Raw genomic sequence first — 21860 nt, forward strand, 5'->3', positions numbered from 1 at the left:
CTGCCTGTCCTGGGGTCCTGAGTCCAACCACCGCTGCTGCCCCATTGCCTCCCCCATCCCCGGATTTATAATTACCTGTTCCAGGGGCCTGGGGTCCGCGCTACTTCTGGCTCCGGCGGCGTCCTGAGCTGTCACTGCTAGCACTGATTGTGACGTCGCGTTGAGGACGTCACTCGTCATTGCGCTGGACGCCGCAGGAGTCAGAAGTAGCGCGGACCCTGGGAACAGGTAATTATAAAACCGGGGATGGAGAGGCAATGGGGCAGCGGCGGCAGTGGTGGTCTCTGGCCGGGGAGGCGGGTTGGGGGGGGGGGGGGGGGTTTGGCAATATGGGCAAGGTAATTGCCGATACCGATAATGTCCGAAATCATGAATATCGGCCGATAATATCGGCCAAACCGATAATCGGCCGATCCTTAGTTTTAATGTCTACACAGAGTTTTGTCTTTACATATGATATACATTTTACAAATCAGACCCGGCATCAGTGACAAACTCAAAGTGGAAGAAGTGATATTTGTCTCTGTAAGCACAAACGAAAACTCACAGTAAGTGGCTCCATAACACTTCAAGCCACAGGCAGTACCTCCATTATAACGTAAGTGATCCTCAGTAGTACCTTTTATAAGATTGTGAATCACTACCTTGATAATATTACCAGCTAAATACGTTTTCTTATAACATTATCGACCCCAGTCAGTAACCTCATAACCTACCTCCATTATATTGCCATGTACCATCACTTTTCCTTTAATATCTCTAAATGCAGTCACCATAAAAATGGTGGTTTTGGCAGCTGCTCTCCACGTGGCCTGTAGTGAGTGACACGTGTCTCCCTATATACAGTTAGTGAGAGATGCGTTTTCTGGGACCCGGTGGCATGTTTGAACCATAAATAATCTAAATGTATCAGAGTAATTAATAATAGTGTCCGGCATTAAGCTGCATGCACCAGTTTTATGCTGCCCATTGTCTGGGCAGGATATAATTAGTGATTGGCTTCCTTTAAGACATCACACAAATGGAAAACAATTATCGCAATTTTTAACAGGCTCTTCTATTGGAAGAGGAAAGGACAAGACATGAATGGCCCGAGACTTTGCAGCATTTATCAGCAACAGATGGGTTTATGAAAAACATAGTTTTTGTGAGTCACAATGTGCTAAAAAAATCAGATAAACACAAATCCTGACAACGCCATTATTTTATTATTACAGGGCAGTTTACTAGTTGTTCAGAATAATAAAGGTCCTTATGTCTAAAGGTGGCCATACAACTTCAATAGCTGTAAGCCGCATGTTCATGTATATGGAATAGAAATAGGAGGGGTAAGCCACTTCCAGACTTCTGGGGTGATGGCTTATTTCCCTGAAAACAATGGGATCCTAATAGGGCCTGATCCTTTTCTCCCCTGACATCAGAAAGAGAAAAGCTGGGAGCCCCATACACACATTACATTGCTGGCAGTCCTGCAAAAATTTGCAGCTTCACCCTATTTTTTTGAAATGCTTAAAGCATTACACAAATTTGTATGGCAAATTTTTGCATGTGACTAGCAAGGGGGCTAGAGGTGCTCATACACCTTATGGGACACACTTGTTGGATTCAGCCAACTGTCAAGTGTATGGGGGCCCCTTTTGTTCTGGAACTGATAAGTGGGCGCCAGAACTGTCTGGCTGCGACTTACCCCTCCCCATAGAGAACATATGAATATTCAAAACATATGTATGGCCAACTATGTCTACAGTAGAAATCCCAGGCTCCACTTCGGATTTCTGTAATGAATACACCAGACTGTCAGATTTTAGGCTGTCATGTAAAGATAAGCCACAAATGATAACTGTGTGTGAGACATCTTCTTAGTAGTTACCAATTGTTCCAATTTTCCTAGGGAGCTAAATTACAAAACGAATGGTGTTTATGTTAAATTCTGGGGGGAATAAGGGTCGGCCTTAAAATGCATCTTTGAATTCAAATAAAGGGAGTATAATGATTAAGCAAATATCATTTGAACTACACCCACAGCTTCAGATCAGCACATTAAAAGGCTCGATTAGCGGATTAATTGTCTGTCATATTAATTATGCAAGCTGCTTATTGATGGGGTGATGGCTGTGAGTTCACCCTGCTTGTAAAGGAAGTCACTCTTAGACCACGTTCACACAGAGTACAGCAAAATTTATTTTTAGAGTTAAAAAATTGAACTATTTTTTCAAATTACCGTATATACTCGAGTATAAGCCGACCCGAGTATAAGCCGAGACCCCTAATTTCAACCCAAAATCCCAGGAAAAGTTATTGACTCGAGTATAAGCCTAGGGTGGGAAATACATCATCCCCCCCTGTCATCATTCAGACCCGTCATTAACATCCTCATCATCATCACCGCCTGTCATCATCCATACCCTCATCATCATCACCTGTCATCATCCCCTTGTCATCATCCCACACATCCCCCCTTCATCATCCCCTTGTCATCATCCCACACATCCCCCCTTCATCATCCCCTTGTCATCATCCCACACATCCCCCCTTCATCATCCCCTTGTCATCATCCCACACATCCCCCTTCATCATCCCCTTGTCATCATCCCCACCCCCCTTCATCATCCCCTTGTCATCATTCCACACCCCCCCTTCATCATCCCCTTGTAATCATCCCACACACCCCCCTTCATCATCCTCTTCTCATCATCCGCCCTCAGTGGTCTTCAACCTGCTGACCTCCAGAGGTTTCAAAACTACAACTCCCAGCAAGCCCGGGCAGCCATCGGCTGTCCGGGCTTGCTGGGAGTTGTAGTTTTGAAACCTCAGGAGGTCCGCAGGTTGAAGACCACTGCGGCCTTCGACATCATCCAGCCCCCTCTCACCCCCCTTTAGTTCTGTACAGTACTCACCTCCGCTCGGCGCTGGTCCGGTCCTGCAGGGCTGTCCGGAGAGGAGGGGGTCCGGTGGGATAGTGGTTCCGGGCTGCTATCTTCACCGGGGGGCCTCTTCTCCACGCTTCCGGCCCGGAATAGAGGCGTTGCCTTGACAATGACGCAGAAGTACGTTGGCAATGAACGTACCTCTGCGTCGTTGTCAAGGCAACGTGAATATTCTGAGGCCGGGCCCAAAGCGCTTAGAAGAGGCCTCCCCGGTGAAGATAGCAGCCCGGAACCACTATCCCATGGACCACCTCCTCTCCGGACAGTCCTGCAGCACCGGACCAGCGCCGAGCGGAGGTGAGTACTGTACAGAACTAAAGGGGAGTGAGAGGGGGCTGGATGATGTCGAAGGCCGCAGTGGTCTTCAACCTGCGGACCTCCGGAGGTTTCAAAACTACAACTCCCAGCAAGCCCGGACAGCCGATGGCTGCCCGGGCTTGCTGGGAGTTGTAGTTTTGAAACCTCTGGAGGTCCGCAGGTTGAAGACCACTGCGGGTGGAGAGTTCACTCGAGTATAAACCGAGGGGGGTGTTTTCAGCACGAAAAATCGTGCTGAAAAACTCGGCTTATACTCGAGTATATACGGTAATGTGTTCTATTAAAGTCTATAAAAAAAGTGCACATGCTGAATAAAATACTGACGCAATTCTGAAGAGCACTTAAAATAATGAGCATGATTATTATTAGCGACCATAAATATGAAATAACAGCAGGAATCAGAGAATCTCACCATAAAAACTGAAGAAAAAAAAACTGCTGGAAAAAGCAATTTCTACAACTTTCATTTACTAGAAAATGTATTTTTTACGGCTACAAATACACTGGGTCAACATAGCTTAATATTAATGTATCTATAAGGAAAAAAATGATTATTGTAGCATCTACTACAGTTAAAAAATTTTTGTTTCGTTTAAGGGACACTTTTTATGATAACAGATGGTACAGAGCCAAAACACCCCTGAGGAAGTCACCTGTGGGTGACGAAACACGTGGGTTTACAGAGTGGCACCATTCCGTTTATTGCCAAAATTCTACTGTCTGGTACTCAGTTCAGAGTCATCTGGAGGGTATCATCCTTTATTTGTGCACTGGGATAGCATTATGCTTGTTGTGCAATTTATGCCATTATTTTAGTTTCATTGTTATTATACTCATGAACTGCATGTTCCTTCCTGCATTTATTTAGTGTTATTGTGCATAACTGAAGGCTAGTGCAATTTTGTTTATTACTAGCACACAAGTCTTGGAGGAGGGGTCCACCCATGCCCCCCCCCCCCCCCCCCAATTATGGAGTTGGTTCAGATAGGACCTTTGTTTAATTGTTTTATCTTAGATTACCAAATAAAGATATTTTTTTTTTCTACTGTTACAAGAAATCTATTGGGTGTGTTCCTTACTTAGTTTTGAAATTCTTACACCAGTCAGCACCCTTTTTCTATATGGTTTAGTTGAGCCCACCATCGCGATTTGTCTTTCATGGTATTAAGCCACATGTCTCACCATTGACAACAACTTTAATCCCTTAAGGACGCAGACAATTTTATTTTTACGCTTTCGTTTTTTCCTCCTCCCCTTCAAAAAATCATAACTCTTTTATATTTTCAACCACAGACTAGTATGAGGGCTTGTTTTTTTGCAAATTTTGGAAGGTTTTGTTTTCTCGCCGTACAATTTATGGTAAAAATGACGTGTTTTTTTCTGGGTCAATACAATTAAAATGATACCCATGATTATACACTTTTCTATTACTGTTGCGCTTAAAAAAATCGCAAACTTTTTAACCAAATTAGTACGTTTAAAATCCCCCTTTTTCATTTTTCCGTATAAGCGGTGGTATGAGGGCTCATTTTTTGCGCCGTCATCTGTACTTTTTTATTAATACCATATTTGCTTATACAAAACTTTTATTACATTTTTTATAAATTTTTTTGGGAATAAAATGTTATAAAAAAGCAGCTATTTTGGACTTTAGTTTTTTTTACGTTCACGCCGTTCACCATACGGGATCATTTACATTTTATTTTAATAGTTTGGATATTTACGCATGCAGCGATACCAAATATGCATATAAAATATTTTAATTTTTTTTTACACTTTTTGGGGGTAAAATAGGGAAAATGGGACAATTTACGTTTTTTAATTGGGGGAGGGGGTTTTCACATTTTTTTTAACTTTATTTATTTACTTTTTTTAACTTTTATTTTTACACTCTTATAGTCCCCATAGGGGACTATTTATAGCAACCAGTCGATTGCTAATCTTGTTCAGTGCTATGTATAGGACATAGCACTGATCAGGGTTATCGGTCATCTTCTGCTCTGGTCTGCGGGAAGGCAGATCAGAGCAGAAGACTCCCAGAAGGCACCGGAGCCAGGTGAGGGGACCCCCGTCTGCCGTGCAGGATGTTCGGATCGCCGCGGCAGCGCTGCGGGCGATCCGATCATTATGTTAAGTGATCGCGATGCTGCAGATGCCATGATCTGTATTGATCACTGCATCTGAGGGGTTAATGGCGGACATCCACGGGATCGCAGGTGTCCGCCATTACCGGCGGGTCCCTGGCTGCGATCCACAGCCGGGACCTACCGCGCATGATGCCGGCATCGCTCCGATGCCCGCGGTTATGCTCAGGATGTAAATGTACGTCTTGGTGCGTTAAGTACCACATCACCAGGACGTACATTTACGTCCTGCGTCGTTAAGGGGTTAAAGTGGTTATCCAGGAAAAACATTTTTTTTATATATATCAACTGACTCCAGAAAGTTAAACAGATTTGTAAATTACTTCTATTAAAAAATCTTAATCCTTTTATGAGCTTCCGAAGTTAAGGTTGTTCTTTTCTGTCTAAGTGATCTCTGATGACACGTGTATCGGGAACCGTCCAGTTTAGAAGCATATCCCCATAGCAAACCTCTTCTAAATTGGGCGGTTCCCGAGACACGTGTCATCAGAGAGCACTTAGACAGAAAAGAACAACCTTAACTTCAGAAGCTCATGAGTACTGAAAGGATTAAGGTTTTTTCATAGAAGTAATTTACAAATCTGTTTAACTTTCTGGAGCCAGTTGATATACAGTGGTCCCTCAACATACAATGGTAATTCGTTCCAAATGACCCATCGTTTGTTGAATCCATCGTATGTTGAGGGATCCGTGCAATGTAAAGTATAGGAAGCTGTACTCACCTGTCCCTGCCGCTCCGGACCAGGTCCTCACCGCTCCCGATGCTGTCCCAGGGGCTCTCGATGCTGTCCCACTGCTCCGGTGTCTTCTTCGCGATCCTCCGGCTTCTTCCGCATCTTCTGCAGGGTCCGGGCCTCGCTTTCTGGTGACGTTATTACGCTGCTGCGCCAGCGCGGCGTGCGTAGTGACGTAATAACGACGCCAGAAAGCAAGGTCCGGACCCCGGAGAAGATGCAGAAGACCGCCGGAGGATCGCGAAGTGGACCCGGAGCAGCGGGAATAGGTAAGCGAACCTGCCAGGGATGCTTAAACTGCTATCCGACAGCAGCTTAAGCATTTTGCGCTGTCGGATAGCAGTTAATGCGATGGCCCCGACATATAAAAGCATCGTATGTCGATGCTGACATCGACATGCGATGGCCTCTGAGAGGCCATCGTATGTCGATTTTATCATATGTCGGGGCCATCGTAGGTCGGGGGGTTACTGTATAAAAAAAAAAAAAAAGTTTTTTCCTGGATAACCCCTTTACTATGGATACTCCCAAGATCTCTAAAATACAGTTGATTTTGCCAGTGGATGCCATGGACAGCCACGGCTACTGAAGGGGAAATGTAGTATTATTGAGTCTCATCCTATATGATGTAAATACTGTATGTCCTCATGGGGCATATGCGGAAGGTCCAGTCACATATGAGGTGTGACCATGGAAAAACAAATTTTAAAGGCTGCAAATAACTTTAAAAGCTGGAATTATGTCAGTACCAGGCCAGTATCCCCTAGCCCTGTGATCATGTTTCATCAGAAAACTGACCCATAGCGCCATATTTTCAAGCACCCCCATGTGCCCACGTGAAAGACCCTTTATTTAATCTAGATAAACAAGGTGTTCTTAACACATACCTTTTTCACTCTTGCACCATCTCTTACCATTATCTATTACCCCACTGATGACAAAGGTTTGTCTTGGCCCAGGTGAAAGTATTAATAAACTGCAGCATAATAAACAACAATAAAGAAATAACCCGGTCTATTTCACAATGTACTTCCTATCCAGCGATATGCTGCGGGAGCAATAAACATATAACCAAAGTTAACATGACAGTCGTGATCTATATGATGTACAGGAGAGGATGAGTGGTATGTCACTGTAAAGCAATGACCCGGTGTGTTCAGGACAACGAGGCTGTGCACTGCAGAATTATCAGCATAAAAAACAACCAGAACTGAACAAAGACAAACACTAAAACTAATACTATTAAGATATACAGAGATTACAGAACAAACATATATGACGCCAAGAGTAGACGGGCGAGGTCTGCACCCTCCTCAAACTGGCCCTTGGGGATGAAACTGTTCCTGTGAATGTTGAAAATTGGAGTCATCTGGACTGCTCCAGTTTGATAGTATTTTATAGACCTGTCATAAACATCATTAAAAAAACAACCCAGAAAAATTAAGAAACAGCAGCCAATTTCAAGATACCCAGGCTACCTGTACTGATCAAGTTAACTATGAATTAACACATGTGGAATGATAGACATAACAAAAAAGTGTGAAACAACTGAAAATATGTCATATTCTAGGTTCTTCAAAGTAGCCACCTTTTGCTTTGATTACTGCTTTGCCCACTCTTGGCATTCTCTAGTGGAGCTTCAAGAGGTAGTCACCTGAAATGGTTTTCACTTCACAGGTGTGCTGGTGTGGAGGAGAAGGTGTGATGGTGTGGGGGTGCTTTGCTGGTGACACTGTTGGGGATTTATTCAAAATTGAAGGCATACTGAACCAGCATGGCTACCACAGCATCTTGCAGCGGCTGCTATTCCATCCGGTTTGTGTTTAGCTGGACCATCATTTATTTTTCAACAGGACAATGACCCCAAACACCTCCAGGCTGTGTAAGGGCTATTTGACCAAGAAGGAGAGTGATGGGGTGCTGCGCCAGATGACCTGGCCTCCACAGTCACCAGACCTGAACCCAAAGAAGGCAAAAGGGCCAACGGGTGCTAAGCATCTCTGGGAACTCCTTCAAGACTGTTGGAAGACCATTTCAGGTGACTATCTCTTGAAGCTCATCAAGAAAATGCCAATAGTGTGCAAAGCAGTAATCAAAGCAAAAGGTGGCTAGAACCTAGAATATGACATTTTCACACTTTTTTGTTATGTCTATAATTCCACATGTGTTAATTCATAGTTTTGATGCCTTCAGTGTCAATCTACAATTTTCATAGTCCTGAAAATAAAGAAAACTCTGAATGAGAAGGTGTGTCCAAACTTTTGGTCTGTACTGTGTATATATATATATATATGAAATGGCACATTGCTTACACCAGTGGTCTCCAACCTGAAGACCTCCAGATGTTGCAAAACTACAACTCCCAGCATGTCCGGACAGCCAACGGCTGTCCGGACATGCTGGGAGTTGTAGTTTTGCAACATCTGGAGGTCCGCAGGTTGAAGACCACTGGCTTACACCATTGCTCTCTGATAACCGCTGGGACCCACCCAATCCTGAGAAAAATGGGGTTTACAGTTGTATCCTGCTGTAATGCTGGACACTCATTGGAGTTAAACGAATGTATAGTGAGACAGACAGGAATACAATAAAGTAGCCATTCATTCAATAAAGTGTACCTATCATTCCAAAGGCTTTCCCATAGAGATACATGGAGGGGAGTGTCAGCTGCACGGGAGAGCCTCGGCAGGGGCAGGGCCCCATACAGGGGATCGCGGGGGGGGGGGGGGGGGGACGACCCCCGTGATCAGACACGTCATCTATCCAACAGGTAGGGGATTAGTGTTGTACACTGCAGATCTCCGTTAATAATCCACATTATTGGAGAGTGGACAACACAGTTTCTAGCATTTACCTTTAATACCTAAATATTTTTATTTTCAACTACAAATATTATCAGAACAATGTAAAATTCAATCACAAACAGCAACTTTGAAAGTGATAGTGTTAAACGCATTGGTGGACTCCCATTGTAGCTACTACTGTAACGCTTGGTTCGTGATCACAATGATGTGATACAACCAACGGTGCGCTACATTTCGCCTCCTGGCAGAATTTCCTGTACAAGGTAAAATTACATTCAACAATACATTAAAGGGTATAAAACTCTCTATGTTACCCTATGATCCCGAGAAGCCACTGATCCCGGGTGTTACATGCCTCGGTAACTTTGTATATAATCCATATAAGGAGGAAATCATTGCCCGGAATCAATGGTCATGTACCTGTGATTCAAAACTACAACTCCCAGCATGCCCAGACAGTTGTAGTTTTGAAAAACCTAAAGAGCCCACGGTTGGAAATCATTAGCCTAGAACAGTGGTCTCCAAACTGTGGACCTCCAGATGTTGCAAAACTACAACTCCCAGCATGCTTTGGAGATCACTGACTTAGACCTAATAGAAAAAAAAGGGACACCCCAAAGACCAATAGTTTTACTGGTTCCAGATCTATTTACAGTTCCAGCAGCCATTGAATAAAAGATACAGTGTCGCAAAACTACAACCCCCAATGTGTCAGGGCATCCTGGGAGTTGTAGTTGTGCAACAGCTGGTGGTCCACAGTTTGGAGACCACTGTCCTAGAACACCTGGTCCTGACATTCAGAGGGGATTCACACTTTTTAGAACCATTTGTCCATGGGCACTACTGCAACTCCAGTAACATACAAAGAATTCAGCTTTCCCAGACTTCTGAATGGCAAATTTGCAGCAATATGGAAATGTATCATTACATACAAATGCAGTTTTATCAGTCAGACTCTTAAAAAGCAGAGACAACCTGTGAGACCTGTAATAGTGACCTTATTGCTTATTTCCCAGTAACAGATACAACTTAAACCAGTGTTATCTAAACAGTGCGTCTCCGGCTATTGCAAAACTACAACTCCCAGCATACTGGGCATGCTGGGTGTTGTGGTTTTTCAACAGTTGGAGAAACACTGTTTGGAAAACACTGACTTAAACCCTAGGTGACTTAGGACCTCAAGATGTTGCAAAACTACAACTTCCAGCATGTTCAGAGACTACTGACTTGGACCTAACAAAACTAAGGGACACCATAGGACAGTGTTTCCCAACCAGGGTGCCTCCAGCTGTTGCAAAACTACAACTCCCAGCATGATCAGAGACCACTGACTTGGACCTAACAAAACTAAGGGACACCATAGGACAGTGTTTCCCAACCAGGGTGCCTCCAGCTGTTGCAAAACTACAACTCCCAGCATGTTCAGAGACCAATGACTTGGACCTAACAAAACTAAGGGACACCCTAGGGCAGTGTTTCCCAACCAGGGTGCCTCCAGCTGTTGCAAAACTACAACTCCCAGCATGATCAGAGACCACTGACTTGGACCTAACAAAACTAAGGGACACCCTAGGGCAGTGTTTCCCAACCAGGGTGCCTCCAGCTGTTGCAAAACTACAACTCCCAGCATGTTCAGAGACCAATGACTTGGACCTAACAAAACTAAGGGACACCCTAGGGCAGTGTTTCCCAACCAGGGTGCCTCCAGCTGTTGCAAAACTACAACTCCCAGCATGATCAGAGACCACTGACTTGGTCCTAACAAAACTAAGGGACACCCTAGGGCAGTGTTTCCCAACCAGGTTGCCTCCAGCTGTTGTAAAACTACAACTCCCAGCATGATCAGAGACCACTGAATTGGACCTAACAAAACTAAGGGACACCCTAGGGCAGTGTTTCCCAACCAGGGTGCCTCCAGCTGTTGCAAAACTACAACTCCCAGCATGATCAGAGACCACTGACTTGATCCTAACAAAACTAAGGGACACCCTAGGGCAGTGTTTCCTAACCAGGGTGCCTCCAGCTGTAGCAAAACTACAACTCCCAGCATGCCTGGACAGCCAAAGGCTGTCCGGGCATCCTGGGAGTTGTAGTTTTGCAACAGCTGGAGGCACCCTAGTTGGGAACCACTGCCCTAGGGACTGATACTTACTGGTTCCAGATCTCTACAGGCAAAGCAAATATTAATGATACACTGCACCCCAGTACAGTCTGTGCAATCTCTGGTTCTCTATCTGCTCTCAGCAAACTATAATCCCTATCATGCTATCATCCAGGGAATGCTGTGAGTTGTAGTTGTACAAGATCCAGAGAATCCACAGGTTACAGGACACGATGCAGAGAGAAAAGCATTTAAAGCTGCTGCAGAACCTCCAGAAATCTGAGCTGTCAATAACAGTGAGATGCTCTGCAGCAGCACTGCATGTGTACACGCTCCTATAATGCATGAGCCGAATAGAAAATACAGCCCCCATCCCCCCTGCTTACCAGACTTGACCAGCATGGCCCTATGCATCCCGGTGCCCGTGGTATCAGGTACCCTCACCCGGTCAAACCACCTCTGTGACATGAGTGCGCCCCCTGCCGTCCAGCCCGCACACACCAAGCCCCGGCTGCAGCTGACAGGAATCTGCAGAGCTCTCACTCGTCCGCGGTGTTTTCTAGGAGAGCAGCAGTCACGTGACCTGTGGTGCCTGTTCTGTATTGTGCCGGAGCCTCCCCTGTTACCAGCTCCATCCTCCACCACTCTGCTCTATCACAGCCCACACAGTCTTCAAATTGGTTTCTTATTCGGCAGCTTCTTATTCACTGAAGTTGGTTTCTTATTCGGCAGCTTCTTATTCACTGAAGTTGGTTTCTTATTCCAGCATTTTCTTATAGATGACTAAGGCTGCATTCACATCTCGTTTTTGCAAGTATCAAGTTTTTTGTAAAAAACGTATGTCTCAAAACCGGACCCAACAGTATATACCTGTGTACGGTTTTAAACCGTATACGATTTGAAAACGGATGTCCGGTTGCACACGGTTTAATAAGTTTAAAAAAAAGGATACGGTTTTATGTTTGTCCTTAACCCCTTAAGGACCAGGCGTTTTTCCATTTTTGTACTTTCTTTTTTTCATCCTCACCTTTTAATAATCATAAGAACTGAGGGTTTTTCTGTTTTTATACTTTCGTTTTTTTTTTCCTTACCTTTAAAAATCATTATTCTTTCAATTTTGCACCTAAAAATCCATATGATGGCTTATTTTTTGCGCCACCAATTCTACTTTGCAGTGACGTCAGACATTTTACCCCAAAATCTACGGCGAAAGGGGAAAAAAATCTTTGTGCGACGAAATTGAAGAAAAAATGCAATTTTTTAACTTTTGGGGGCTTCCATTTCTACGCAGTGCATTTTTCGGTAAACATTACACCTTATCTTTATTCTGTAGGTCCGCACGATTAAAATGATACCCTACTTATATAGGTTTGATTTTGTCGTACTTCTTTAAAAAAAATCATAACTACATAATGATATATTTTTATAGCTCGGACATTTACGCACACGGCGATACCACATAAGTTTATATTTATTTTTATTCACTTTTTTTATGGGAAAAGGGGGGTGATTTTGACTTTTATTAGGGAAAGGGTTAAATAACATTTATTAACTTTTTTTTTACACTTTTTTTTGCAGTGTTATAACTCCCATAGGGGGGGAGATTTATCAAAACCTGTGCAGAGGAAAACTTGCCCAGTTGCCCATAGCAACCAATCAGATTGCTTGTTTCATTTTTCACAGGCCTTCCTAAAAATGAAAGAAGCGAGCTGATTGGTTGCTATGGGCAACTTTTCCTCTCCACAAGTTTTGATAAATCTCCCCCACTGATCTTATACACCGTTCACTGCAAAGCCATAGCTTTGCAGTGATCAGTGTTATCGGCGGTCGATTGCTCAATCCTACATCTCAGGCTTGGAGCAATCAATCGCCAAAGGGACACGCCGGAGGAAGGTAAGAGGACCTCTGCTCGTGTCCCAGCTGATCAGGACACCGCATTTTCACTGCGGTGGTCCCGATCAGCCCCATTGAGTAGCCGGGCAGCTTTCACTTTCGTTTTAGACGCAGCGTTCAACTTTGAACGGCGCGTCTAAAGGGTTAATAGCGCGCGGCACCGCGATCACTGCCGTGCGCTATTAGCCTCGGGTCCCGGCTTCAGTTACATGCCGGGACCGAACCGATATGACACGGGGTCACCGTGTGACCCCGTGTCATATCGCGGGAGCCAGCCAAGGACGTAAATATACGTCCTTGGTCATTAAGGGGTTAATTAAATAAAGTTCTTGTTCTATTTGTGGGAAGAACTTTCGGCGTGCACTGCGCATGTGCAAACTGCAAAACCGTATTGTACAAACCGGATGGAACCGTACGCACATACCGTTCAGTACGGTTCCCATAGACCACCATTTAAAAAAAAAAAAAAACATATACGGGTTGTATCCGGTTTTTCGCCTGGACATAAAACCCTAGTAGACTACGATTTTGTGTATGGGAAAAAATGGATAAAACCGTAAATGATGCAAAACGTACACAACCGGATGCTACGGTTGGCATACCGTTTTCTATGAAATGTCTATACATACGGTTTGCAATACGGTTCCATACGTTTTTTTCACTGAAACCGGATACGGGAGCCGTATTGCAAAAACGAGATGTGAATGCAGCCTAACACAAATAAACCTTTACTCATCTTATTTCTCTGTATTAACCCCTTAAGGACTCAGCCCATTTGGGCCTTAAGGACTCATTTTATTTTTCGTTTTTTCCTCCTTGTAATGACATCACTCATTTTACCATAAAATGTATGAGGCAACCAAAAATTATACTATTTGTGTGGGGAAATTGATAAGAAGACCGCAATTTAGCAAATTTTGGAAGGTTTCGTTTTCATGCTGTACACTTTACGGTAAAATAGACCTGTTTTCTTTATTCAGTGGGCCAATGCCATTGAAATGATACCCATGATTACATTCTTTTCTATTATTGTACCACTTAAAATAAATCGCAAACTTTGTAACCAAATTAGTGCGTTTAAAATCCCTCTATTTTGCTGACCTATAACTTTTTCATTTTTCCATATAAGCAGCAGTATGAGGGTTGATTTTTTCTCCCGCAATCTGTACTTTTTTTTTTTTTTTATACCACATTTGCATATATAAAACTTTTAATACATTTTTAGCAATTATTTTTGGGAATAAAATGTTATAAAAAAGCAGCAATTTTGGATGTTTTTTTTTTTTACGTTCACCATACGGGATAATTAACATTATATTTTAATAGTCCAGATATTTAAGCAAGCGGCGATACCAAATATGTTTATTAAAAATATATTTTTTACACTTTTTGGGGGGTAAAATGGGGAAACAGGGACAATTTAAATTTTTTATTGGGGAAGGGGATTTTTCAAAAATGTTTTTATTTTTTTACTTTTTTTAATTTAATTTTTTTTACACTTTTTATGTCCCCATAGGGGACTATTTATAGCAATTATTTGATTGCTAATACTGTTCAGTGCTAAACATAGGACATAGCACTGATCAGTATTATCAGTGATCTTCTGCTCTGGTCTGCTCGATCTCAGGCAAGAGCAGAAGACGCCGGGAGGCAGGTGAGGGGACCTCCGTCCGCCATTACAGATGATCAGATAGCCGCAGCTTCGCTGTAGACGATCCAATCATGCATTTATCTGACCGCACTCCCACAGATGCTGTGATCTGTATCCCTTCTGAGAGCGTCATATGCTGTATGTCCAGCCAGACCATATACTAGAAATCATACCCCCATATCCCTGCTGAGAGCATCATATACTGTATGTCCAGCCAGACCATATACTAGGAATCATACCGCCATATCCCTTCTGAGAGCGTCATATGCTGTATGTCCAGCCAGACCATATACTAGAAATCATACCGCCATATTCCTGCTGAGAGCATCATATACTGTATGTCCAGCCAGACCATATACTAGGAATCATACCGCCATATTCCTGCTGAGAGCATCATATACTGTATGTCCAGCCAGACCATATACTAGGAATCATACCCCCATATCCCTGCTGAGAGCATCATATACTGTATGTCCAGCCAGACCATATACTAGGAATCATACCGCCATATTCCTGCTGAGAGCATCATATACTGTATGCCCAGCTAGACCATATATTAGGAATCATACCCCCATATCCCTGCTGAGAGCATCATATACTGTATGTCCAGCCAGACCATATATTAGGAATCATACCCCCATATCCCTGCTGAGAGCATCATATACTGTATGTCCAGAAAGACCATATACTAGGAATCATACCGCCATATCCCTGCTGAGAGCATCATATACTGTATGTCCAGCCAGACCATATACTAGGAATCATACCCCCATATCCCTGCTGAGAGCATCATATACTGTATGTCCAGCCAGACCATATATTAGGAATCATACCGCCATATCCCTGCTGAGAGCATCATATACTGTATGTCCAGCCAGACCATATACTAGGAATCATACCGCCATATCCCTGCTGGGTGCGTCATATACTGTATGTCCAGCCAGACCATATATTAGGAATCATACCCCCATATCCCTGCTGAGAGCATCATATACTGTATGCCCAGCCAGACCATATATTAGGAATCATACCCCCATATCCCTGCTGAGAGCATCATATACTGTATGCCCAGCCAGACCATATATTAGGAATCATACCCCCATATCCCTGCTGAGAGCATCATATACTGTATGCCCAGCCAGACCATATACTAGGAATCATACCGCCATATCCCTGCTGAGAGCATCATATACTGTATGTCCAGCCAGACCATATGCTAGGAATCATACTGCCATATCCCTGCTGAGAGCATCATATACTGTATGTCCAGCCAGACCATATATTAGGAATCATACCGCCATATTCCTGCTGAGAGCATCATATACTGTATGTCCAGCCAGACCATATACTAGGAATCATACCGCCATATCCCTGCTGAGAGCATCATATACTGTATGCCCAGCCAGACCATATATTAGGAAACATACCCCCATATCCCTGCTGAGAGCATCATATACTGTATGCCCAGCCAGACCATATACTAGGAATCATACCCCCATATCCCTGCTGAGAGCATCATATACTGTATGTCCAGCCAGACCATATACTAGGAATCATACCGCCATATCCCTGCTGAGAGCATCATATACTGTATGCCCAGCCAGACCATATACTAGTAATCATACCCCCATATCCCTGCTGAGAGCATCATATACTGTATGTCCAGCCAGACCATATACTAGGAATCATACCGCCATATCCCTGCTGAGAGCATCATATACTGTATGTCCAGCCAGACCATATACTAGGAATCATACCCCCATATTCCTGCTGAGAGCATCATATACTGTATGTCCAGCCAGACCATATACTAGGAATCATACCGCCATATCCCTGCTGAGAGCATCATATACTGTATGTCCAGCCAGACCATATACTAGGAATCATACCGCCATATCCCTTTTAGCAGAAATGTGTAAACCAAAAGGTGCCAAAAAGAAGCACAAATAAACCCTGCTTGCGCCTTTTTTGGCCATTTGTAGACAAAAAAAAGACAATGATAAATGTCACCGATACAGTATATTCTGTAGGTATGATAGAGATGAAGGTTATACATCGAGAGGTTCGGAATCCTGGACAAAACATTATTAAGCTGGACACAGATAATTATCAGTAGATCCTAACGATGTCAACCGGATCTATTGAAATCTAATGTGCGGGTGGCAGTAAAACTGCTTCTGTGGTGGCCCAACAAAGCTGTACCAGTAGCTGCCCTGAACTTGGTTTGGGTGACTGTAGTCTGACAAAACTCTTTGGGGGGAATTTATCATTGTATGTAAACTATATATTTTTTCGCAATTACTTTTTTTGCAACTTTCATTTTGCAAACCTACACCAGCCCAGACCTGGTTTACAAAACTGGCTGTGGACAGCATTTTAAAAAAGTCGCTCATTTTGATGCAACAGATTAAACCATTAGGCTAAGTTTCGACTTTCTTTTCTTTTCCTGGCCCCAAAAAAAAAAAACGCAAGAGAGAACGCCACGGCATTATCCTGCACTTGGCATTTTTTTCTTGCGTTTTTTTTACTGCCATTTTTGCCTTTGAGTGGAAATTGCATTTTTGGCCCCTTTGGCATTTTTTTCTCACAATTTTTTGGGTACCAAGGGTAGCAAAAAATAAAAATAAAAAATAAATAAAGATGCTGCAGTAGGGAGGGAAGAAAAATTATTTAACGAAATTTATATTTTTTATAACAAAATTTTAATTAATTTTTAAACAGGGATCAATTTATGTGGGTGGGCAGGGAACTGAAAATGTAGCCAGTAATAAGAAAGAGGCCATTTCAATGTAAAAATGATAAGTAATTTTGTTAAACTTTTTATTATGAATGTATTATAAAGGAGCTATCCAGTGGTGAAAAACGTATCCCCTATCCTAAGAATAGGGGATAAGTTTCAGATCGTGGGGGTCCAACCGCTGGGGCCCCCCACAATCTCCTGTACGGTGCCCCGGCAGCCCGCGGGAAGGGGGCGCGTTCGGCAATCCCCGACTCTGCCATAGAGTTGTATTGAGGGGGCGTGTCGGCCGCCGCCGCTTCGTGAGGTGGTCAACACGCACTATCTGGCCAGCGAGCCGGGGCCCCGTACAGAGAGATCGCGGGGGGCCCCAGCGGTCAGACCCCCCCCCCGCGCCCCGCGATCTGAAACTTATCCCCTATCCTTTGGACTACCCCTTTAATAATGTGTTTAACCTGTTAAGGACGCAGGGCTTCTCACAAGCGGAGAACAGGTAAACCCCGTGGGTCCCGGTTGCTACCGTCAGCCAGGACCGCCGATCAGGCCGATGCCCAGCATTAACCCCTTAGACGCCGCGATCAAAGTTGCAACAAAATCGCAATGTCCCAATCAGCTTACTGGAGGACGAGAGGGTCCTCACCTGCCTCTCTGTCGTCCGATCGGCTATCTACTGCTCCATGCCTGCTCAGCATGAGGAGCAGGAGCAACAGAGTGCCGAGAGCACTGAGCAGCAGAGCACCGAGAACACTGATCAATGCTATGCTATGGCGTAGCATTGATCAGTATATGCAATCAGAAGATTGTATGGTATAGCCCCCTATGGGGGCTAAAAAACAAACAAAAGAAAAGTGTAAAAAAAAAAGTGAATAAAAGTTCATTAACCCCTTCTCTTTTAAAAATAATTAAATAATGTAATAAAGAATAAAAATAATCATCGCGTGCGTAAATGTCCAAACTATTAAAATATAAGGTTTGCTAGTCCACACGGTCGATCGCGTTCATGAAAAAAAATACCAAAGTTCAAAATGCCCTAATTACGTTGAGGAACAATGAGGAGTCACTTATAATTAAACCTAGTGACAAGGGCGGTAACATTGTCCTAATGGATAGGGTAAACTACACAGAAATGGTAATGTCGTTACTATCTGATGAAACAAAATATGAACTCTTACTTTCTGACCCGACTAGTAACTATCTGAAGGAATATAGAGATCTTCTCCTTCCTGCAAGAGAGAAAACCCTAATCTCTAAAGATGAATTACAAGCTATGCTCAACCCCCGTCCCACCATTGCTACTTTTTATGCACTCCCCAAAGTACACAAGAACACAAATCCTGTTAGGGGGAGGCCTATTGTTTCGGGGAATAACTGTCTCACACAAGGTGGTAGCATTTACTTGGATCACGCACTTTCTTCGTTTGTCACTACACTTCCTTCTTTTTTACAAGATACAAAAGATACAGTATTAAAACTTAATAACATTACCGTGACAGACTCTACAATACTAACAAGTTTAGATGTGGAGAGCCTCTATAGCAACATACGGTACAAGCTTGGCATAGAGGCAGTTTCAACATTTTTACGCACTAAGAGCACATTGTTTCACGAGCACAACCAATTTATACTATCTTTACTCACTTTTATCTTAACAAATAATTACTTTACCTTTAACAACACTTTCTATCACCAGACACAGGGCACCACTATGGGGGCTTCTTGTGCACCTAATTATGCTAATCTTTTTTTAGGGTGGTGGGAAAAAACGTTTGTTTTTTCTGATGAGTTGATTTCTTTCACTGAGCATATTTTATTTTATGGTCGATACATAGACGATATTCACATGTTGTGGGACGGTCCGATTGAGCTGTATGAGGAATTTGTGGACAGACTGAATAATAATGAGATTGGGATAGTCTTTAGCTCTGAAATAGGTGGGAGATCTATCCACTTTCCACAATCATCTACAAACGGATATTTTCCGTAAGCCAACTTCTACCAATTCGCTCCTCCACTGGGGTAGCTGGCATCCGGGATCCCTCAAGAGGAGTATCCCGGTGGGCCAGTACCTCAGGGCGAGGAGGAATTGTTCAGAGGAGGCGAACTTTCAGAAGGAGAGTCGGAATCTATACGAGAGGTTTAGGCAGAGGGGGTACCCTCGCAAGCATTTAAAAACAGCATACAAGAGGGCATGTAGTGCAGATAGGAATACACTCTTAACAACTACCAGAACAACTGATACCTCCAAGAAAGTAAGATGCATTGGAACATTTGATGGGCACACGAATCAGGTGATGGCAATAATGAGGAGACATTGGCACCTACTTACACGTGATCAAGATTTGGCACAGGTTATTGGTAAATCTCCTAGTATCACCTTTAGGAAGGGTCCCAGCATAAAAGATCAGCTGGTCCACAGTCACTTGGCAACTGTAGGTAGAAAAGAGTGCTGGTTGAGAAATAGTACCATTGGCTGCTATCCCTGTGGACATTGTAGCTGTCAGGATCTGGGCTGGTAGCAGGTAGCGGAGGCTAGTGGTTGATCCGCTGTGCCAGAGAGGTGAAGATGTGGGCTGTACCAGGGGAACGGAGTCTAAGGAGTTACTGGTTTTCACCAGAGCCCGCCGCAAAGCGGGATGGACTTGCTGCGGCAGGTAACCCCCAGGTTGTTCCTCCCAGTAGCGACTCAACCTCTCTGGCTGCTGAGATAAGGCAAGGTACAAGAGGATCAGGCAAAGGGTAGTCGGACGAAGCAAATGGTCAGGGCAGGCAGCAACGGTTCACAGGCGGTAGTCAGTAGCAATGGGTACGGCAACAGGCAGGGAACACAGGAACAAAGAAAGCTTTCTCTCAGGCACAAGGCAACAAAGATCCGGCAGGAGGCTGTGGGAGGAGATGGTACTTATAGGCAGTGCACAGGTGAAGCCTAATTAAGGCCAAGCAGCACTGCCTCTCACAAACCTTAACCCTTAATTAACCATATTGGACCAGGTACCAATCAGCGGTGCCCTGGCCCTTTAGATCTAAGAGTCCCGGGACCAAGAGAGCGGGGGCGCACACGCTGAGACGCCGGAGCGCAGCCTTGGGACACACGCCGTAAGCCTTGGGACACACGCCAGGAGCGAGGACCAGAGCGCTCGGCGTTACAGTAGCTTCTGTCAACAGGTTAAGAAGACAAAAATAGGATCACTTCTCTAAGCTCCCTGTCTCTTGGGCGGGACGTGTTGCCACTGCTAAGATGATGCTGCTCCCTAAAATTTTATATTTTTTTAGATGCCTGCCGATGATAGTACCTGCCTCCTTCATCTCACAACTACAGAGAATGCTCTTACGATTTATTTGGGATGGTAAGCATCCTAGGGTTGGTGCGAATATACTGTATCGCCCTGTACATGAGGGGGGTATGGGGGTGCCGAACCTTAAAATGTACTATCACGCTGTTCTACTCGATCAGCTTAAAAAATGGTGGTGGCAGGACGCTCCCCCCCTGTGGGTAGATATTGAAGCTGCTGTCCTCAATGTCTCTAATTTTAATAACTTTCTTTGGGCATTGCGCTTTAACCCTACCTTTGCTCCCTCTTCTCCTTTCTCTACTATTGCGGCTGCTATCAGGTTGTGGAGTAAGGTGGCGCGAATTAAAAGTCTTTGTCCACCTAGAGTGAAGGATATCCCTTTAGCTGCTATAGGAGACTATATTCTAGATATAGATTTTAAGCCCTGGATAGATGCGGGCATCCTCACGGTGGCATTGATTAGCGATGCTGATGGGTTAATGCCTTTCACTGATATTGTACGCATATTTTCTATATCGCAGAAAGACTTTTACAAATATTTGAGGCTTAGACATTTTTTGAGATCCCTCACTTGGGATAGCTCTCGGCCTCGCACTGCGTATGAACGTCATTTTCTGTGCAGGGACTCCTCTACTAGGGGTATCTCCCTTGCTTATGTAGCTTTGACTGAGGAAGAGGGGGAAGTGGACAGTACGTTTAAGTCCAGATGGGAGGAGGACCTGGCACGCAGATTCACGGCTGAGCAGTGGAGCTTTGTCTTTGACTTGCACAAAAAATATTCTAAATGTGTTAATCATTTCGAAGCTTCTAGGAAGCTCCTATACCGATGGTACTACACGCCGGTTCGTCTGGCTAAAATATACCCTACCACCTCCCCAGTATGTTGGCGATGTAACCGAGAAAGTGGTACCTTACTACACGTGTGGTGGACTTGCCCGTTAATTGCACCTCTTTGGGCCGAAATTAAGAAGTTATTGGACAACCTAGTGGATTGCCCCTTCCCATGGGGCCCAGAGAGTGCACTACTATTTCTGTCCCTAGAACAAGTTCCCCCGCATTATATGATCGTTTTATATCATATTCTGATAGTTGTGAGGGCTCACATTGCTCGGAGGTGGAAGTCGACTGGGGTGCCGGGTCTTCCTGCCATTCTAGCGGAGGTGCATAGTAACCTCGTGTTGGAGGGATTGATAGCGAGGAGGTGTGGGGCTTCTAATAGCCGTATAGCTACTCTGTCCCAGTGGACGGACAGATGTTCGAC

General features: G+C 44.1%; 1 protein-coding gene across 5 annotated transcripts in view; it reads right to left on the minus strand.

Moving 5' to 3' along the window:
* Window positions 1-21860, minus strand: part of FAM107A (family with sequence similarity 107 member A) — a 219807-nt gene that overhangs the window by 79066 nt on the left and 118881 nt on the right. The window contains exon 1 of one of the 5 annotated variants that reach the window (XM_056524484.1): window positions 11415-11596. The exons of the other annotated variants lie outside the window; for them this stretch is intronic. Coding sequence (XP_056380459.1) covers window positions 11415-11496 — 82 coding nt within the window. The 5' untranslated portion in view covers window positions 11497-11596. Of the gene's footprint in view, window positions 1-11414; window positions 11597-21860 lie in introns of those variants that run through there. 5 annotated transcript variants of the gene reach the window in all.

Source organism: Hyla sarda, chromosome 6, assembly GCF_029499605.1.
Source record: "Hyla sarda isolate aHylSar1 chromosome 6, aHylSar1.hap1, whole genome shotgun sequence".
Taxonomy (NCBI): Eukaryota; Metazoa; Chordata; class Amphibia; order Anura; family Hylidae; genus Hyla; species Hyla sarda.